The sequence below is a fragment of the Ctenopharyngodon idella genome, chromosome 22, assembly GCF_019924925.1.
Source record: "Ctenopharyngodon idella isolate HZGC_01 chromosome 22, HZGC01, whole genome shotgun sequence".
In the NCBI taxonomy this organism is placed as follows: domain Eukaryota; kingdom Metazoa; phylum Chordata; class Actinopteri; order Cypriniformes; family Xenocyprididae; genus Ctenopharyngodon; species Ctenopharyngodon idella.
The window spans coordinates 11559098-11579131 of record NC_067241.1 but is presented as its reverse complement, the minus strand read 5'-3'; the positions used below and the strand labels follow the sequence as shown (position 1 = coordinate 11579131).

The window sequence follows — 20034 nt, the reverse complement described above, 5'->3', positions numbered from 1 at the left end:
GAATAAGTTAAGGGTCAGCAAGATTTTTTTATCTGAAAGAAATGAATACTTCTATTCAGCAAAGATGCATTAAATTGATCAAAAGTGACAGTAAAAATACTAATGCTAGAAAAGATTTCTTTTTCAGATAATTGCTAATTCTATTTATCAAATAATCCTGAAAAAAAATGCATCAGTTTCCACAAAAATATTAAGCAGCACAACTGTTTTTAGCATTGATAATAAATATTTATAGAGGATTAAATTGGCATATTATAATGATTTCTTAAGGATCACTGAAGACTGGTGTAATGACAGCTTTGCGCACAGGAATAAATTACATTTAAAAAATATATTAAAATAGAAAATAATATAAAAGTTATTTTAAATTACAATCATATTTAACAATATTGCTGTTTTACTGTTTTTTTTTTTTTAAGCAAATAAATGTAGCCTTTGTGAGCATTACAGACTTCTTTCAAAAACATAAAAAAAAAAAAAAAAAACGTTTGAACAGTACATTGGAGGAAAAACAAAAACAAGGCCAAAGTATAAAGTGTAACTCTTTATTTAGATTCATAAGCTTATCTGAACCCTTGGAACTACAACATCTTAATATTGGCATTTAAATCATAATAATATAGAAAAAAAAAAAAATCATTCAGTAGTATCAAGATAAAATCAAAACAAGACTCTCGCAAAGGCCCCAAATAGAAAGCAAAATCTGAAACTAACAATTTGTAATCCCATTTGTGGACTAATTATATAAAGCTACTATGAACAACTAAGAGCAGCAAACCCACCTTCTCTCAGAATCTTTAGATTATAAATAAATCTCCTAAAATCAGCAATAAGACACATTCTTCTAGCAAACCAAAGCTCTTATTGAGGTTGATGTATAAAATACATTTCATATTAGACTTATAAATGATGATTGTCATTTTTACCATATTTGAGGGAGTTGGAAGTTTAACATGTTGTTTTTAATCACACTATAAAATGACTTTTAAGTCGAGGCACAGCAAAGAAAAATGTACTTCATGATAAAACTGCACAGCTCTTGAGGTCTTTGGAAGGCTTAGAAATAAGGTTTGTGACAATAATCATTACCGTAAGGCATTATTAACCAGTTCTGGATGCTCATCCCATTCCTGGAGATCCAACCTACTTCAGAACTTAGTTTCAACCCCGATCTATACCAGAAGATTGTGTTTTTCTCAAATTTATCTAAAGACTTATGATTTAAGCATGTTTGATTAGTCAAAATCTCCAGGGGCAGGACTGAGCACATACATTCAATTTAAAACTGTTGCCTGTATGTCTTATAAAGCCACAGTAAGTTATCTTCCTTGTGACAGAAAAGTGGCACTGAATACACTGTTGGCATGATCAATATAGCAAGTAATTTGGGATTATAGCGAGGAAATTGTTTGCATAGAGTAGGCTAATTACAGTACATTGTGATTTTGAATCAGCAGGCATTAATGTTTGTAAATCTACTCTGTTGAAGGCGTTTTTACTTCATTCCACATTCACTCCTTAACTACACAGCAGAACAAATTAACCACAACTGAATCATGAGACATATTAGCATAACATACAAAGCATCGATCTCTCAGCGGTGATTGTGGAGATTGAGACGCGATGCGCCCTCTGTCTGTGACGGTAGGTACTGCAGCCTCACTTACACTAATCGGCACGAAAACGTGGATTTAAAGGGACAGTTTACCTAAAAATGGACATTCTGTCTTCATTTCTTCACCTTTATGTCGTTCCAAACCTGTTTGACTTTATTCTGTAAACAGAAGTAGTTCAGCAGAATGTCCTGACTGCTCTTTTTCCTACAATGAAAATGATCAAGGACTTATTGCAGTAAACAACAACTTGCATGTAGGACTGCTTCTACATAAATGTATTGTACAAATAAAGAAAACTTAGAATATAGTGCATTTGTACTATATTTATCATACTTTATTGTAATTTTAGCAGCTACAGTTTCATTGTATGGACAATAGTAGCCTACTTGGGGCATTTTGCTAAACTACTTTTTTGTTCCAGTGAAAGAAATGAAGTAATACAGGTTTGGAATGACATAAGGGTAAACAAATGATCACAAGATTTTCGTTTTGTACCTTTAAAGGCATAGTTCGCCCAAAAATGAACATTTTGTCGTCATTTACTCACCCTTATGTTGTTCCAACCTGTATGAGTTTCTTCCGTTGAACACAAAAGAAGATATTTTGAAGAATGTTTCTTTAAAATATCTGCTTTCGTGTTCAACAGAGGTTTGGAACATCATGAGGGTGAATAAATGATGACAGAATTTTCATTTTTGGGTGAAAACTGTTTAAATGTCATTTATGACCTTTAAAACTAATCTAGAAATCGTCAGTGACGTCAGACACCAACTGTGAGTACATCCAGTGACTTCTCTGAAGGAGCTTCATTCAAAAGTTGGAAAAGAACTTCATATCAAATTAAAAAAATGAAAATATTTGGGACTGACAGGCATCGGGAGCAGGCACTCTTGGTCTGAGGGTCCTACTTTTCACATAGGTGGGCTGTCCAATTAGAGTTGTATACAAGGGGGCGTGGCCATTCTAACAGATGCTAATGCTAAATCATTTAAGCCCCTCCCAACTGCTTTCTGATAGGCTGGCTGGACTTCTGCGACGGACGGCAGCTAATTTATCTCGTGCCCGGGCCGCCCACTGGGCAGGGCCGCCAGTCTGTGACTCAGTCAAACTAGCATAGCGAGACGAGTCCTCCTCCAAACCCAAACCAACCCAGGACGGCAAACCCAGAGAATGCGGCAGAGACAGTGACAGAGACGGTGGGGACGAGTCACTCCTCTTCTTCTCCGGCTCTTCTTTTTCCTCCTCCTTTCCGTCGTTCAGCTGAGGTGGTTCCCAGCCCTCCATCTTGTCAATCTTCTTTGTAGGTGTGATTTGCTTCATCGTCATGGTGATGCTGTCCCATAGACAGTGCGCTTTGTCTTTTTCTGAGTGCGGTTTGCTCTTGTCGTCCTCCCAGTTTTTCTTAGCAGACCTGAGAAAGAGAACAAAGGAGTATGATTCATTGTAAATTGAAAATGTTCTACCCAAACTATTTCTTATCATCATTGCTACTGCTTACATAACTGAAAAAAACATCCAATAGCTTAACAAATAAGCAAATTTCAATAAATCTCAGAGAGCAGATATTAAAAAAGTAAAATAAAATAATAATTATTATTAATAATAATGATATATTTTTAATGTTTTTGGAAGAAGCCTCAAAAACTGCATTTATTTGATCAAAAATGCAGTAATAATGTATATACAGGACATACACTAACATTAAATACAGTAATATTGTGAAATATTATTTAAAATGTAATAGTGTCTTAATATTGTCTGTTTATATTTTAAAACGTAATTTATTCCTGTGATGCAAAACTGCATCATTACTCCAGTCTTTAGTGTCACATGATCCTTCAGAAATTAATCCAATATGCTGATGTTGTTACTGTCACTTTTGATCAATTTAATGCATCTTCTGAATAAAATTAATAATTTCTTTACTTAAAAATAATATATATATCTCAAAATTTCCATATATGAAAGGCTAGAGAGTAAATTCATTATGCTGTATATATGATATTTGGTTATGTGCCATAATGGCACAAGGCGGCCTCATGTGCTATAGCAGGAAAGACAGAGGCTGGGCCGCAGGGTGCGGTTTCCATTTCAGACACTTGATGGTTGAAGGGCTTATTTAAAGTTACACTATGTTTATGCACAAAACCATACATCTGAAATTTTCCATTGCTAAAGATATATTTCTATTTTTATTTCATACAGTATGAATATCTTCATTTCTAGGCACACAAAGGTGCTGCGTGTACAACTTTACTGTTAAAATCCTTTTAATCCAACTTTAATATGCAGAGTCAACAATAAGTAAGCCACTGGTTCATTTCCCCAAAGACTGTAAACACTGCGGCTCTGTGGTGCTTTTACAACATTGCTTTGTTTGCTTCAGCTGCCCAATGTGTCAATTTCTGACTCAACCAATGGTGCAAGTTTAAGGCAGACCAAAATATCTGGATAATGAGATTTTTAATTTTCCCACCAAGCACATCCAACGCCAAGATGTCTGTAAAAAGCACTTAATCTGGAAAGCACTGTGTTCTATTTTAAGCATTTTCTTTGTCTACAAACATCTGATAAACAGCTCAAAAACATTAGATTTCCATCTCTTCAACATCATAAAAACATTTGCTAATGGCCATTCTAACATCTATAATGTTTCAGCTACTAAAAATGACTAAAGGAACCAAGTTAATATTTATATATATATATATATACACACACACACACACACACACATATATACACATACACATACATACACAGTATCTCACAAAAGTGAGTACACCCCTCACATTTCAGCAACCATTTTATTATATGTTCTCAAGGGACAATACTATAGAAATGAAAATTGGATATAGTAGTCAATGTGGAGTAGTCAATGTGCAGCTTGTATAGCAGTACAGATTTACGGTCCTCTGAAAATAACTCAACATACAGCCATTATTGTCTAAATAACTGGCAACAAAAGTGAGTACACCCTAAGTGAACATGTCAAAACTGTGTCCAAAGTGTCAATATTTTCTGTGAGCACCATTGTTATCTAGCACTGCCTTAATCCTCCTGGGCATGGAGTTCACCAGAGCTGCACAGGTTGTTTCTGGGATCCTCTTCCAGTCCTCCATAATGACATCACGGAGCTGCTGGATGTTAGACACATGGCGCTTCACCTTCCGCTTGAGGATGCCCCACAGGTGCTCAATAGGGTTCAGGTCTGGAGACATACAGTACTTGACCACTCCATCACCTTCACCTTCAGCTTCCTCAGCAAGGCAGTTGTCATCTTGGTGGTGTGTTTGGGGTCATTATCATGCCGTTCGGTCCAGTTTCCGAAGGGAGGGCATCATGTTCTGCTTCAGAATGTCACAGTACATGTTGGAATCCATGTTTCCTTCAATGAAGCAGAGCTCCCCAGTACCACCAGCAATCATGCAGCCCCAGACCATGATGCTACCACCACCATGCTTGACTGTAGGCAAGACATAATGTTCTTGGTACTCCTCACCAGGGCGTCGCCACACATGCTTGACACCATCTGAGCCAAACACATCACAGGACATGGTTCCAGTAATTCATGCTCTTGGACAGGTTGTCTTCAGCAAACTGTTTGCGGGCTTTCTTGTGAGCCAGCTTCAGAAGAGGCTTCCTTCTGGGACGACGACGGCCATGCAAACCGTCTTGTTGCAGCGTGCGGCATATAGTCTGAGCACTGACAAGCTCACCTTCCGCTTCTGCAACCTCTAAAGCAATGCTGGCAGCACTCATGCATCTGTTTTTTGAAGCCAGCTTCTGCACCTGATGCAAAGCACGAGGACTCAACTTCTTTGATTCAACTTCTTTGGCCTGTTCTGAGTGGAACCAGTCTTGGAAAACCTCTCTCTATGACCCTGGCCACTGTACTGTAACTCAGTTTTATGGTGTTACCGATCTTCTTATAGCCTAGGCCATCTTTGTGGAGAGCAACAATTCTATTTCTCAAATCCTCAGAGAGTTCTTTGCCATGAGGTGCCATGTTGAACATCCAGTGATCAGTATGAGAGAATTGTACTCAAAGCACCAAATTTTAACTGCTTTAATACAAGATCCACACATTTGTATGGTCCTGTCAAGCAGACAAAAACATGAACATGATGAATAGGACATGTGGCTGTGCATGGTTAAACAACATACAACTGTTATCACTTAGGGTGTACTCACTTTTGTTGCCAGCTATTTTGACAATAATGGCTGTATGTTGAGTTATTTTCAGAGGACAGTAAATCTATACTACTATACAAGCAGCACATTGACTACTCCAAAATATATACAAGTTTCATTTCTATACTATTGTCCCTTGAGAAGATATACTAAAATGGTTGCTGAAATGTGAGGGGTGTACTCACTTTTGTGAGATACTGTGTGTGTGTGTATATATATATATATATATTTATATTATATATATTTATTTTATTTATTTATTAGGTTTACCTTTCAGCAAAAATAGCTATGAAAAAAAAAAATATTGTTATTGTAATATAGATGGTATAATAATATAAGATTTTGCTCATCAGACCTAGCCCTACTTACTGGGTATAATAATCTAAAAATATTATAATCATCTAAAAATACATAATGAACTTCTGAGACTTGCAAAACATTCACTAGCTTCATCTAACTTTAGTAAATGAATGCCGTCTTACCCTCTTCTGTGAGAGACAGTGACTCCTGTAAGCAAGATGTGTTCATCGTCCTGTGATGGAAACAACTTCTTGTCTCCTTTTTCTCGCTTTGATTTAACCTTCTTTAACTTTGAATCCTACAAAAGGCCAAAAACATAGTCAGAAACCATAGAGAAATCGTTTGTTTAATCATAAAACAGTGTTCAGCGCACGGTAAAATGACTGCTTGTGTGTTATGTGTCAGAAAGGCTCAGCTTTGGTTTCTCAGTGAGACGGAAATACAGATGGTAAGAGATGATTGCAGGTTTAGGCCTGGCACAAAGACAACTAATCACAAAGACGCACTTCATCTTGAATCCAGGAGCAGAAAGCTTTATCTGACGGACAGAAGGCATCACACAGTAAAAACAGGAAAGGCCTATGTTGATTACTGTAGGGAAGGATATTGGAGCAGACACGCGTGTGTGCGTGTGTGCGTGTGTGCGTGTGTGTGTGTGTGTGTGTGTGTGTGTGTGTGTGTGTGTGTTTTTTGGGTCACTTGGCGATCTGACACATTCCTTCAGACTCCCTCCTGCCTGCGTCCAGTATGACCCTCAGGATTTGAAATACCGGCCCGGCTTTGCAGCTTATTATATAGGAAAGAACCTTTGACACAATTTCTTGCTCTCTTTCACAACTTGTTCATTTTTCTGACCTGCCTTGTACAGAATGTCTTTCCCTTTGACCAAAAAAAAATATAAACTTGAAATTTTATCACGTCATACTTTTGGGTAATATTTCAATGCAAAATTAAAATAAATAAAAAAAATAAGAAATTATATTTTGGATGAACAAAGGAAAAATACATCATCATAATATTAATAATAATATTTATGTATTGTCATTAAAATAATATAAATGAAAAAAAAAAAAAATTTTTTATATATATATATATATATATATATATATATATATATATATATATATACACACACACAACCCGAATTTCGAAAAAGTTGGGACGTTTTTTTTTTTTTTTACATTTGAATAAAATGAAAACTAAAAGACTTTCAAATCACATGAGCCAATATTTTATTCACAATAGAACACAGATAACATAACAAATGTTTAAACTGAGAAATTTTACAATTTTATGCACAAAATTAGCTCATTTCAGATATGATGCCTGCTACAGGTCTCAAAATAGTTGGGACGGGGGCATGTTTACCATGGTGTAGCATCTCCTCTTCTTTTCAAAACAGTTTGAAGATGTCTGGGCATCGAGGTTATGAGTTTCTGGAGTTTTGGTGTTGGAATTTGGTCCCATTCTTGTCTGATATAGGTTTCTAGCTGCTGAAGAGTTTGTGGTTGTCTTTGACGTATTTTTCATTTAATGTTGCTCTAAAACCTTTATATACCTTTCAGCATTCATAGTGCCTTCCAAACCTTGCAAGCTGCCCATACCGTATGCTTTTATGCACCCCCATACCATCAGAGATGCTGGCTTTTGAACTGAACGCTGATAACATGCTGGAAGGTCTCCCTCCTCTTTTGCCCGGAGGACACGGTGTCCGTGATTTCCAACAAGAATGTCAAATTTGGACAAATTTCTGACCACAGAACACTTCTCCACTTTGAAACAGTCCATTTTAAATGAGCCTTGGCCCACAGGACACGACGGCGCTTCTGGACCATGTTCACATACGGCTTTCCTTTTTGCATGATAGAGCTTTAGTTGGCATCTGCAACTGGCACGGCGGATTGTGTTTACCGACAGTGGTTTCTGGAAGTATTCCAGGGCCCATTTAGTAATGTCATTGACACAATCATGCCGATGCAGTGTCGTCTGAGGGCCCGAAGACCACGGGCATCCAACAAAGGCTTTCAGCCTTGTCCCTTACGCACAGAGATTTCTCCAGTTTCTCTGAATCTATTGAGGATGTTATGCACTGTAGATGATGAGATTTGCAAAGGCTTTTGCAATTTGACATTGAGGAACATTGTTTTTAAAGTATTCCTTTTTACGCACTCTTTCACAGATTGGAGAGCCTCTGCCCATCTTTACTTCTGAGAGACTCTGCCTCTCTAAGACATCCCTTTTATAGCTGATCATGTTACAGAATTTCTTGCTTTTTCAGCCATTTGTTGCCCCCGTGCCAACTTTGAGACCTGTAGCAAGCATCAAATTTGAAATGATCTCATTTAGTGGATAAAAGTGTAAAATTTCTCTGTTTAAACATTTATGTTATCTATGTTCTATTGTGAATAAAATATTGGCTCATGTGATTTGAATGTCTTTTAGTTTTCATTTTATTCAAATATAAAAAACGTCCCAACATTTCCCGAATTCAGGTTGTAACAAAACAGATGATTTTCATTATATTATTACAGTAATGAGACTTTATTGTCATGAAAATGTTGTAATGCAATTATCCAAATAATGTAAATGGTTCAGAAATAGGCTAATTTTTTTTTTTTTTTTTTTTTAAAGCAAACATTTCTTTTTCTTCTTCTTTTTTTTTGGGGTGAAATCTCTGTGAGATTCACCCAAAAGCATCTTTTCTGAATACTTAAAGATCTACAAGTTACGTTGCATTGATTTGTGTGTGTTACACAGATATTTAATATTTGTTGCTGCATGTCTGGAGGAGTAATTAAACTCACCACAAATGTACCAAACACTAAAAAAAGGTAAAAGCACGTGGTTAATTTTATTTGCCACTCCCTGTCTTGTTTCAAACCAAAGACCTTTGTGTTCTGTCACTCCACTGTGCTAAAATATGCCATTTGATTATGCACTAACACATAAACACTTGTTATGTCGGTACCGGCTCTTATTATGAGTTCCAGCACATTTATTTAGCATTTATGAGCGTTAGGAGACTTAGGGAACATTACTCATTCCATCGAATAAACAGACGCTAGGATCTGGCTTGTATTTGACCTCAAATAAAACACAACACTCTCTTTTGGCTTCTATCTATCGCTTCCTCTGTCTTGTCCTCCCTATCTCCACTTGGTTTTGTAAAACACGCAGTGGAAATAAACAACTGTCACTTTAACTTGAGGTTGAGCTCCTGCCGTCGCTGGAGGACACAGCTGAACTCTCTGGAAGTCTAACTGTGAAATTCTCTTTCTCTTAGCCTCTTTAAAGGGGTCAAATCAAGGAAAATTGATTTCTCATGATCCTTTGAGATTAAAAGAGTTCATTGTGCTATGAAAACACACTGTAACTTTCAGAATACTAAACGTCCGAGTCCAAAAAGAGCATTTATTTAAACTAATGTCAAGTGCACATTAAATGGTGGCAATTTTGCTCCTGGGCACTCAGTTTTGGAAGCATTTTTTTTTAAACCAACCACCTAAATCATAAATGCCAAAAATAAAATAAAATTAAAGTTCTACAAAATAAAATAAAGTAAACCTATTCAAGAGCAAAACATCTCTATATCCAGGGCCATCACTGAACTTAATAAAGAGTTCTAATTACAAACAGAAATTAATCACAACATTACAACCAGTGATTTGTAGCAAAAAAAGTATATGAAACTACAATGCTATGAAGACTTGCAAATGAAGTTATCATGTAATATATATATATATATATATTTCAAACATGACAGCTCTCTGAATAGTTTTAGCATGTTATTTAATATGGCAATGTTAAAGGTTTAGTTCACCCAAAAATGAAAATAATGTCATTAATTACTCACCCTCATGTCGTACTACACCCGTAAGACCTTCGTTCATCTTCGGAACACAAATATCAAAATAACGACTTTTCAACAATATCTAGTGATGGCCGATTTCAAAACACTGCTTCAAATCTTTTGTTTTTGAATCAGTTGTTCGGAGCGTCAAAGTCACATGATTTCAGCAGTTTGTCAGTTTGATACACGCTCCGAACCGCTGATTTGAAACAAAAGATTCGTAAAGCTTCGAAGCTTCATGAAGCAGTGTTTTGAAATCGCCCATCACTAGATATTGCTGAATAAAATCGTTATTTTGGGGTTTTTTTTGCCACACAAAAAGTATTCTCGTCGCTTCATAACATTAAGGTTGAACCACTGTAGTCACATGAACTGTTTTAAATATGTCTTTAGTACCTTTCTGGGCATTTGAAAGTGTAAATTAACTTGCTGTCAATGTAGGCCTCACTGAGCCATCGGATTTTATCAAAAATATCTTAATTTGTGTTCTGAAGATGAACGAAGGTCTTACAGGTGTAGTACGACGTGAGGGTGAGTAATTAATGACATTATATTTTGATTTTTGGGTGAACTAACCCTTTTTATGTATTTGGTCTTGGCGGACTAGTTCTGCTATGTTAATGTTGATGCTGCAGAGCAAGTATGGACTTTACGCTGCTGTGAGCTGCTGCATAAATGCACATACATAAATCCCACAGCAGATCTAGGCAGGTGGAGCTGGAGGAGGTGGAGGGTATCAGAACTCTGACTAGATTACCGCAAACAATGAACCATACTATTTAAAGGGTTAGTTCACCCAAAAATTTAATTTCTGTCATTAATTACTCACCCTCATGTTGTTTCACACCCGTAAGACCTTCGTTCATCTTCGGAACACAAATTAAGTTATTTTTGATGAAATCCGATGGCTCAGTAAGGCCTCTATAGACAGCAATGCCATTGAACTTCTCAAGATCCAGAAAGGTACTAAAAACATATTTAAAACAGTTCATGTGAGTTCAGTGGTTCAATCTTAATATTATAAAGCAATTAGAAAACTTTTTGTGCGCCAAAAACAAAATAACGACTTTTCAACGATAGTGATGGCCGATTTCAAAACACTGCTTCGAATCTTTTGTTTTGAATCAGTGATTCGGAGTCCCAAAGTCACGTGATTTCAGCAGTTTGGCAGTTTGACACGTGATCCGAATCACTGATTTCAAATAGTGTTTTGAAATCATTGAAAAGACGTTATTTTGGCGCACAAAAATTTCTCTTGTCGCTTTATAATATTAAAATTGAACCACTGAACTCACATGAACTGTTTTAAATGTTGAGTACAATTCTGGATCTTGAGAAGTTCAATAGCGTTGCTATCAATGCAGGCCTCAATGAGCCATCGGATTTCATCAAAAATATCTTAATTTGTGTTCTGAAGATGAACAAAGGTCTTACGGGTGTAGAACGACATGAGGGTGAGTAATTAATGACAGAATTTTAATTTTTGGGTGAACTAACCCTTTAAATGTTGAGCAAGCAATCTCATTGGCTGCAGGATCACCAGAGGCCAATCAGTTTTTGCCATGTGGAAATGATGCGATTGCTGCAGATTGCATGTAAAGGTCCATCAGCCTGCAATTTCAATTTTGACGTGAATTTCATGGTATTACGCCACGTGTTCACCAAAAAAACTCTTTGGTGGACACACAGCCTACAGTAACTTTTGAATACCTGTAAATGGAGAAACTTTTTGCATTGTGTATTTATTGCGTTTACCAGCTGCTCATGCTAACAATACAAACGTTAACCCATGATTACACAGAAGGCAAAAAACTTTTTTATTCTACTGGTGAGAAAATAGTTTGGATATTTATTTTATAATATAAAATATGACATGACATTTAACAGCAAGGAAACTGAAGGAAAGCAGGCCACTGAATGTTTGCTAGTCTCAAGACTGTTTTGTTATTGTCCAGATTGTTCTGAAAGAATGTGTAACATCCTCTCTGCACATTTAACAGATTATGCACAACACGCACACTTTCTACTCTACACTGTACTATCAAACTATGAATCTTGCCTTTAACTGCATCCATTCACAAAGAACTAACAAAAAGAAAAAGAAAACAGCAATTCAGTGTTTTATATCAGGCTTTCTGCATCACATCCTGACAGTGTTGCTAATTTGGTATAGTTTCAGACACTGTCAACAAGTTTTTGCATTTCTGTTGAAAGCAATAAGGCTTTATGCGAGTGTGCATTGTCTGTGTTTACCTTTGTTGAGGGACTCAGAACTTCCTCTGTTCCCTCGGAGTCTTTATCCTGAAAAGCAAAGGCCAAGGAGCACAACACAATGAGAACATGCGCACACACTTAAACACATGCTAACGTAATGTAACAAACACACACACAAATGCAAGGAATATTTTTAGCACGCTAATGTGAACAAGGTCTTGCACGTTTGGTGAGGGACTTAAAAATGAGCTTGGTTTCCGTCACAGTCATAATGGTAAGGAGTATGCCTCAATTCTGAGATGTAATCATTAACACTCTTCTATTTTGAGTGATCTATCATGACTGCTCTGGCATTCAACTTCCTGTTAAGGGTCTGACCTTTTCCCCTTCCTTCCTGCTCCACCTGCACTAGTGCCGCCTCTCAACTTCTCCACTACTCACCTCTCTTTTGCACTTCCCCACAGACAGGACTTTTAGCACTAGTGCAACAAACTGAAGAGCAAAGGATGCACATTAGGGGTGTAATTGATGCTTTATCTGCCACAAGGAATTATGGGAAATGTAGTTGTCACGCAAGGCTGTTAGCCTTATAAATCGGTGTAAAGGTGTGGTCACACTGCACTTATCGTTCCATTGACTTCCAGTCATACCCATGCGAATACGACAGATCGGAAACGCAAGCTCGTGCGAAAAATTGCGCATTTCGCTGCGTTCCAAAGTTCAAGTTTGGTGAACTCACCTGCGAATTCGCATCACGTGAAGACGTGCGACCAGTAGAAGATTGATTCGTCACGGCATGACCTCTTGGCTGAATTAAAATAATGTTATATTTGCAGTAAAGTCGAGTAGGTTGTATATTTTTACATTTTGAATGTATTACTATATGTTAAATATTGAATTCGTGTTAATAAAAAAAAACGCTGTAGACTGTGACGTCATATCTCGACCGTTGCAGCATCCGAAGAAATTTTGCACGTTCAAAGTCTAGTGTGACCGTGGCATAAGTTTAATCGCTATACTTCAAGAGCACACAAAAGGTGTGTAATTGATGCTTTATCTGCCGTAAGGAATTATGGGAAATGTAGTTGTCATGCAAGGCTGCCACTCTTTTTAATCGGTGTAAGTTTTATCGCTGTTCCTCATCAAGAGCACACAAAAGGTGCATTATTGATGCTTTATCTGCCACAAGGAATTATGGGAAATGTAGTTGTCATGCAAGGCTGTCACCCTTATAAATCGGTGAAAGCTTTATCGCCATACTTCATCAAGAGCACACAAAAGGTGTGTAATTAATGCTTTATCTGCCATAAGGAATTATGGGAAATGTAGTTTCGTCACACAAGGCTGCCACTCTTTAGTAAAGGTTTCATTGCTATTCCTCATCAAGAGCACACAAATGCGCAAACACTACATTGTAAATCCAACATTCACAATGAAAACCTAATTATAACCAAAGAGGTCTATAAATCCTGGAGAAATCTGACATCTTTACCTTGGAAATCGGGTCAGTAAGACTTTTTGAAACAATTACTTTTATTCAACAAAGGTACATTAACCAAAAGTGACAGTAGAAACTTTTATATTACTACAAAATATTTCTGTTTCATCTAAGGATCCTGAAAAAAATGATTTCAACAAAACATTAAGCAGCACAACTGTTTTCAACATTAATAATAAGAAATGTTTCTTGAGCAGCAAATCATCATGTTAGAATGATTTCTGAAGGATCATGTGACACTGAAGACTGGAGTAATGATGCTGAAAATTCAACTTTACATCACAGGAATAAATTACATTTTAAAATAAATTAAAATATTTCACAATGTTACTGTTTTTACTGTATTTTTGATCAAATAAATGCAGTCTTGGTGAGCATAAGAGACGGTTTTCGAAAACATTAAATAGTCTTATTGACCCAAAATCTTTTACTAATATATATATATATATATATATATATATATATATAAAAAATAAAAAAAAGTAAAATATATATAAAATATATTTACCCTAGCTTAATACCAACTCTTCCGCCAACACAAAAAGTCAGAGCTCAAAGAGCAAATTCAGAGCAAACGTTATAATTCTGATATGACTTGAAGGCAGAATATTATTCATTCGAAGAGAGAGAAAGATCAACCTCTGTTCTGCAATGTCCATGTCATTCCTCCCCCTACCCACAATCCTCTGCCTCCTTCATTTTACTCCCTCTGACTCATTGTATCAATGCCACACACCTCCACCCCAACTTACCAAAGCACTTGGCCTGATTGCAGTCCGAATACTCTCCCGAGTGCTCATTTATAAATGAAGGAATGAAGCTCAGACGCAAAGAAGAATGTTTGGGATATTTTAAGTCCTTTACCCTCTGGACTCTGTCATTTCTTATGATTGTGGCATATTAGGGACAGCTCAGACCTGACTTTCCTGAAAAAAAGCTTATGATTGAAGAACATGGGGTCAGAGGAGTCCATTTATTCCGCCTTCAGTTGATTTATGAAGGAACACTAACCACAGTATCAACAAGACTGCACCTCAAAATAATGATGTTTACCAACTGGCACCCTGACATGGTTTAAAATAAAATCAGCGCTCATGAAATAGCTTGATGTAAACCGCTGGAACAGAGAGGACATTCATCTTGATGAAAACCTGTTTATAGGAGGAAAATCCAAACTCTACAAAATTTGAAGTCCTGAGAGGACCTGAATTGAACTGTATCTGTATGGAAGTTTAGGGTTTCATTTGTCCACATCCGTTGGGCTTCCTGCTTTACATACCAAGATCTGGGTGAACAAACTGACTAGCAGCCGAAGGAAGCGGATCTCACTGAAATATCCCTTTGTAGACTGAACAACATAAGAACATTCCTTCCCCTCTCCAATATACAATCCACGACCACAAGCCTAGTACCACCACTGAATGAGCAACAAGCTTGAATAACAAAAGTACCACAGTACTACTATGTTTTTGGACATGGTACTCAAGAAATAATGGTTATTTAGACATTTACAATAGTAATAGTGTAACTTCATGGTATATTCTCTGTACCCTGCATGCCTTTCCGAAAAAAAAAAAAAAAAAAAAAAAAGTACTGTGGCAGTACCATGATATCAATACCATGATATTTCTATGGTCTAAAAAAAAAAAAAAAAAAAAAAAAAAAAAAAAAGTGTTTTCAGTACTTTATTGTAAGTGCGTAAATACCAATGGTAACCAGTATGGTATAACTCAAAGTACCATGGTATTTTATGTTTTGCATATTGTCAAAAGTACCTACTGCAATACCAAGTCGGTACTGAAATTTTAAAAATGCGACGCTTTGAGCGTTGTTGAGCGGATTCGAAAACACCTCTGATTGGCCATTGTGTTCTCGCACTCAACAGATATGTCTGTGATTGGCTACAATGATCAACGCTTCAAAAACATGTTGTAAATAGACATCAATGACGCTCTTCAACAAGCACTTACAAAGATACACAAGGGAGCGTTTGAAAGCAGGCATCTATCGCAGACTGGCCCACTGATAGACGCCTGCTTTCAAATGCTCACGCTTTCAAAGCACTTTCAAATTCAAACACTTCCGTGTGCTTTCAAACGCTCCCGTGCGTTGATCATTGTAGCCAATCACAGACCTATATGTTGAGCGCGTGAACACAATGGCCAATCAGAGGCGTTTACGAATCTGCTCAACAGCGCTCAAAGTGTCACATTTTTAAAATTTCAGTACTGACTTAGTATCGCGGTAGGTAATTTTGACAACACTATATGGCAATAATGGTTATTTGGATATTTACAAAATACTGCATTTTGTAGACATGTAGGCCTACTATGGTAGTACCATGGTATTCTTTGCATGCCCTTAAAAAGTACAGTGGTACAGATGGTAATACCATGGTACTACTCTGATATATATTATGGTCCAGAAATTCATGTACCATGGTATTTTTACATAATGGTGCTTCAAGGTAACTCTAAGAAAACCATGGTACACATCCCAAAAACATGGTAGTACCATAGGTGTGTTTTAAGGACTTTTTTTTTTTAAGTACCATGCTTTGGTAAATCTCAATTATGACATAAAAAGTCAAAATGTAAACATTCAATGCCATGATATATACCAAAGTACCATGGTACAGTGATAGAATAAGATGATTACTATGGTATTTTGAAATACATATGAACTATATATTAAATACTATGGAACTTTGAAATAAACCATTGTATTTACTTGGTACACTTGGTAATACCATGGTACTTATCATGGTACTTTTTGTACGCCTGATAATCATTCACCTCATCACCTCAATTGTCAAATTAATTAACAATAATATTAAAAAATCTGGATTCTATGAAGTGGCATGAGTCTTCTATCAAACGACAACTTTCACCAAGTAGGAGAAGTGGACCAACCTGGTCACAAACCATCAGACAGTTTGGTCTAGCAGCTAGGTTAGTTTGTCATAGTGTCTCTCTCTATCAGACAAGGGTATCAGAGCTTTTGACTGCTCTCCTTCAAATCTCTGAGATCCAAAACATGTTTGTGGAACAGATTCTGTTGGGAAGAATGTGACTGTGGCCTAATCAAGGCCGTCACACTGGCCACAGAACGCAGTGAGAATTTTTAACTTTTCAGTGCAAGCTTCTGAAATTACATTAAAAAAAAAAAAGAGAGAGTGCGAGGGGGAGAGAAAGAAAGCTTATCTGCAACCGTCTCCTGCTGTTACGCTGTAGGGACCTTATCTGACTCCTGCAGTCTAACAGCTGACAGAACATTACATCTGAAAGGGAGGACGGTGGTAAATGCCATGAATCTGTTTTAAACTCAGCCACAGCAGAACAACATTTAATTAACATCAATTTATGATCTTATCCAAGAAAATCAGAACATGATCATTCATATCGCAGCGCTGGCTCAAACTTAGCAGTGAAACATGAATATACAACATCATGTATATGTTATGTGCTCCCTTATGACTATGGAAGCCCATTTCCACCACATAAGAAAAAAAAATGCTTTGGTAAATCTCAATTATGACATAAACAGTCAAAATTATATGATGACAAAAGCCTCACTATTTATCTCATTATGACTTAAATATGAAAGCTTGTTTCCACCACTGAATAAAACAATAGGTAATTGGGACTTCTTATCTTACAATTCTGACTATTTTTTAAAATTACAACTGCGAGTTTATATCTCATATCATATCATATCATATCTTTATCTATTAATTCTGACTTTATAACACGCAAATGCAACTTTATATCTCACAATTCTGAGGAAAAAAGTCAGAATTTCAAGATATAAACACGCAATTGTCAGAAAAAAAGTCAGAATTGTGAGATAAAAAGTCGCAATTATCTTTTAAATTGTTTTATTCTGTGGTGGAAACAAGCTTTCATATTCAATTTAGACTTTTTGAATTTTAACTTTTTAAGTTTTTATTATGACTGCCATAATTATGAGATCAAAAAATTTAAATTTTGAGATAAAAAGTCAAAATTACGGCTGTCAATTTCAACATTTATTTTGTAATTTTGACTTTATGTCAATGACTTTTCAAGTTAGAATTGACTTTTAAGTGTCATAATATTGACTTTTGATCTCATGAATGACATAATTTCGACTTATGTCATATGACTTACAAAAGCATGTTTTTTTTTTTTTCTTATTTTGAAGAAATGGGCTTCCATAACCTACATGACTGATCATGAACTACTCTATACTGGCATACTGTCACTCATACTTGAGAATACTCTATTCTGGACTCTATTCTTCTATAATATCATACTCAAAACACTCATTTTGCTATATTTTCATTGTCCTATTGTCTCATTCCATACTCATATTGGTCAACCCTAGTTGACAGTAATGGCCTATAACAAACATATACAAAGATACAAAGAAACATTCAGTTATGATGTAGAGGCTGTTCCAAATAAGATGTTTCCATGACCCAAAGTTCTGATTAATACAGGCCAACTGATACCATTCTGATTTCTAAAAAGCAAAATATGGCCTAATCTGGGTATGACAATCTGGTTAATACATATGACATTTAAATAAACGAGATATGACGCAGAAAAGCATGTAAACACACTGTACCACACTCTCTCCGTGCTTTTCATCTCATATTCCTAGTCTCATTCAACAATACTCTCTTTTTCCTATACTTGCATGCTTAATTTTCCCGTATTAGCATTATCCATATACACTTCGTACTGAAATAATCTTTTTATCGTTCTCCAAAACCTTATATTGTCATACAAGAGCGGTTTCAAAACTAGGCGGACACATCAATAAGTGGGTTATTTAAATTATAGATATTTTCAAAACTAATTGTTTCGCTCTTTTTGTCATAATCTGACTTTATAGCTCATTCGGGGGCGAATACGCTTTGTAAACAATACAGTTACTATACAGGCAGAAATGTGACACAGCCAAACTATGAGACACGAGCACATCTGATCTCTCAAGTTTGAAGCCCACGGGCAACATCCCACCTTACCTTACTCGCGTGCTCGTGATGCCACGACACGTCGTCCTCCTCTGACGCTTCATCCACCAGAACTTTGCTCTTGCTCTTCTTGAACATTATCCACGCAGGAAGATCCGCTGTATATCAAAAGCACAGTATTTCCAAGCCCATGAGATGCCAGTGGAGACTCTTCGTGAGGAGATCGCAGCGGTTAAATCAGAACAATAACCCGACTGTGATCGCGCCCTGCCCTTCGCAACACCCCACACGCACACTTTCCTCCGGCCCACTATCTTCTTCTGATGAGCGTCTGAGCACACGGTTGGCTGGAGCACCTGGACCGCCGCTCCTCCCATCATGGATCAGATTGCCGCTGATCAACTAGTTGTCATGGAAACGTGGGCGGGGCGATGCCCCCCTCAGACCCTCCCACCCGGACAGGAGGTCTTATCATGAACAGTCAAATATGTCTCCTGCGTTTTAGTCAGTGTAGAAGTTTTTCATTTACTCTAAGCAGACTCTAGCGAGTCCCAAAAATTGGACACTTAAAGGGATAGTTCACCCAAAAATGAAAATTCTGTCATCAATTACATCACCCTCAAGTTGTTCCAAACCTGTATGAATTTCTTTGTTCTGCTGAACACAAAGGAAGATATTTGAAAGAATGTTGGTAACCAAGCAGATCTCGCCCCCCATTGATTTCAATAGCAGGAATAGCAGTCAATGGGGTGCAAGATTTGCTTGGTTACAAACATTCTTCCAAAATAGGCTATGTTCTTTTGTGTTTCAGTAGAACAAAAAAATTCATACAGGTTTGGAACAAGTTGAGGGTGAGTAAATGATGTCAGAATTTTCATTTTTGGGTGAACTATCCCTTTAACCCACCCTTGAAATGTAGACTATGTAAAATTATCAGTCAAAGTGGTAAAAAGCACACTTTTTAAGCAAAAAATTAAAACCACACATTTTCCACCTGTGTGAACTAGAAGAGAATTAATTTCATATATATTTTTTTGCAATATATTATATATTAATTAATTATTGCAATATACATATATTAATTGCAAAATGGCAATTGACCCTTCGCCGGGAGTTTGATTGACAAGCGATCTAACCAATCATAACGCAGAATCCGCCATTTTGTCTGACAAAGCAGTCAGGAGTTAGGTTAACCTCAGTGGACTTGAACCTGAAAAATGGTGTGTACTGACATCTTTCTGCGTTTGAAACAACATTCTTTCTCATGTTCATTCATGTTTATTTGATGCTATAAATTAACTAGTAGGAAGAGATGATCGGTTCACAAGCCACTTGAGCTGAGGCGCTACGGCAATCTGTTACGACACATTAAAGAGCCACAAAACGGTTTTAATTGTTTGAATTT

At 36.7% G+C, this 20034-nt stretch overlaps 1 protein-coding gene across 2 annotated transcripts; it reads right to left on the bottom strand.

Annotated features, from left to right (window-relative positions):
- Positions 1 to 531: 531 nt before the first annotated feature.
- si:ch211-225h24.2 (uncharacterized protein LOC564539 homolog) lies at positions 532 to 19010 on the bottom strand. Of its 2 annotated transcripts, XM_051880782.1 has the most exons (4): positions 18681 to 19006; positions 12211 to 12258; positions 6290 to 6405; positions 532 to 3027 (listed from the first exon to the last, which is right to left on the bottom strand). In XM_051880782.1, the coding sequence occupies exons 1-4, from the start codon at positions 18765 to 18767 to the stop codon at positions 2601 to 2603; spliced, it is 678 nt and encodes a 225-aa protein (XP_051736742.1). In that variant the 5' UTR covers positions 18768 to 19006; the 3' UTR covers positions 532 to 2600. The 2 variants fall into 2 exon arrangements, with proteins under 2 accessions (XP_051736742.1, XP_051736743.1); XM_051880783.1 differs by lacking the exon at positions 12211 to 12258 and having other exon boundaries at positions 18681 to 19010.
- Between the last annotated feature and the right edge of the window lie 1024 nt (positions 19011 to 20034).

What these genes read in the sequence shown, in the direction of transcription:
- si:ch211-225h24.2 (XM_051880782.1), bottom strand. Translation starts at nt 18,767, where the DNA reads ATGTTCAAGAAGAGCAAGAGCAAAGTTCTGGTGGATGAAGCGTCAGAG. An exon ending in ATCACGAGCACGCGAGTAAG is followed by an intron (nt 12,259 to 18,680) that starts GTAAGGTGGGAT and finishes TTTGCTTTTCAG; the next exon opens with GATAAAGACTCCGAGGGAAC. An exon ending in TTCTGAGTCCCTCAACAAAG is followed by an intron (nt 6,406 to 12,210) that starts GTAAACACAGAC and finishes GGCCTTTTGTAG; the next exon opens with GATTCAAAGTTAAAGAAGGT.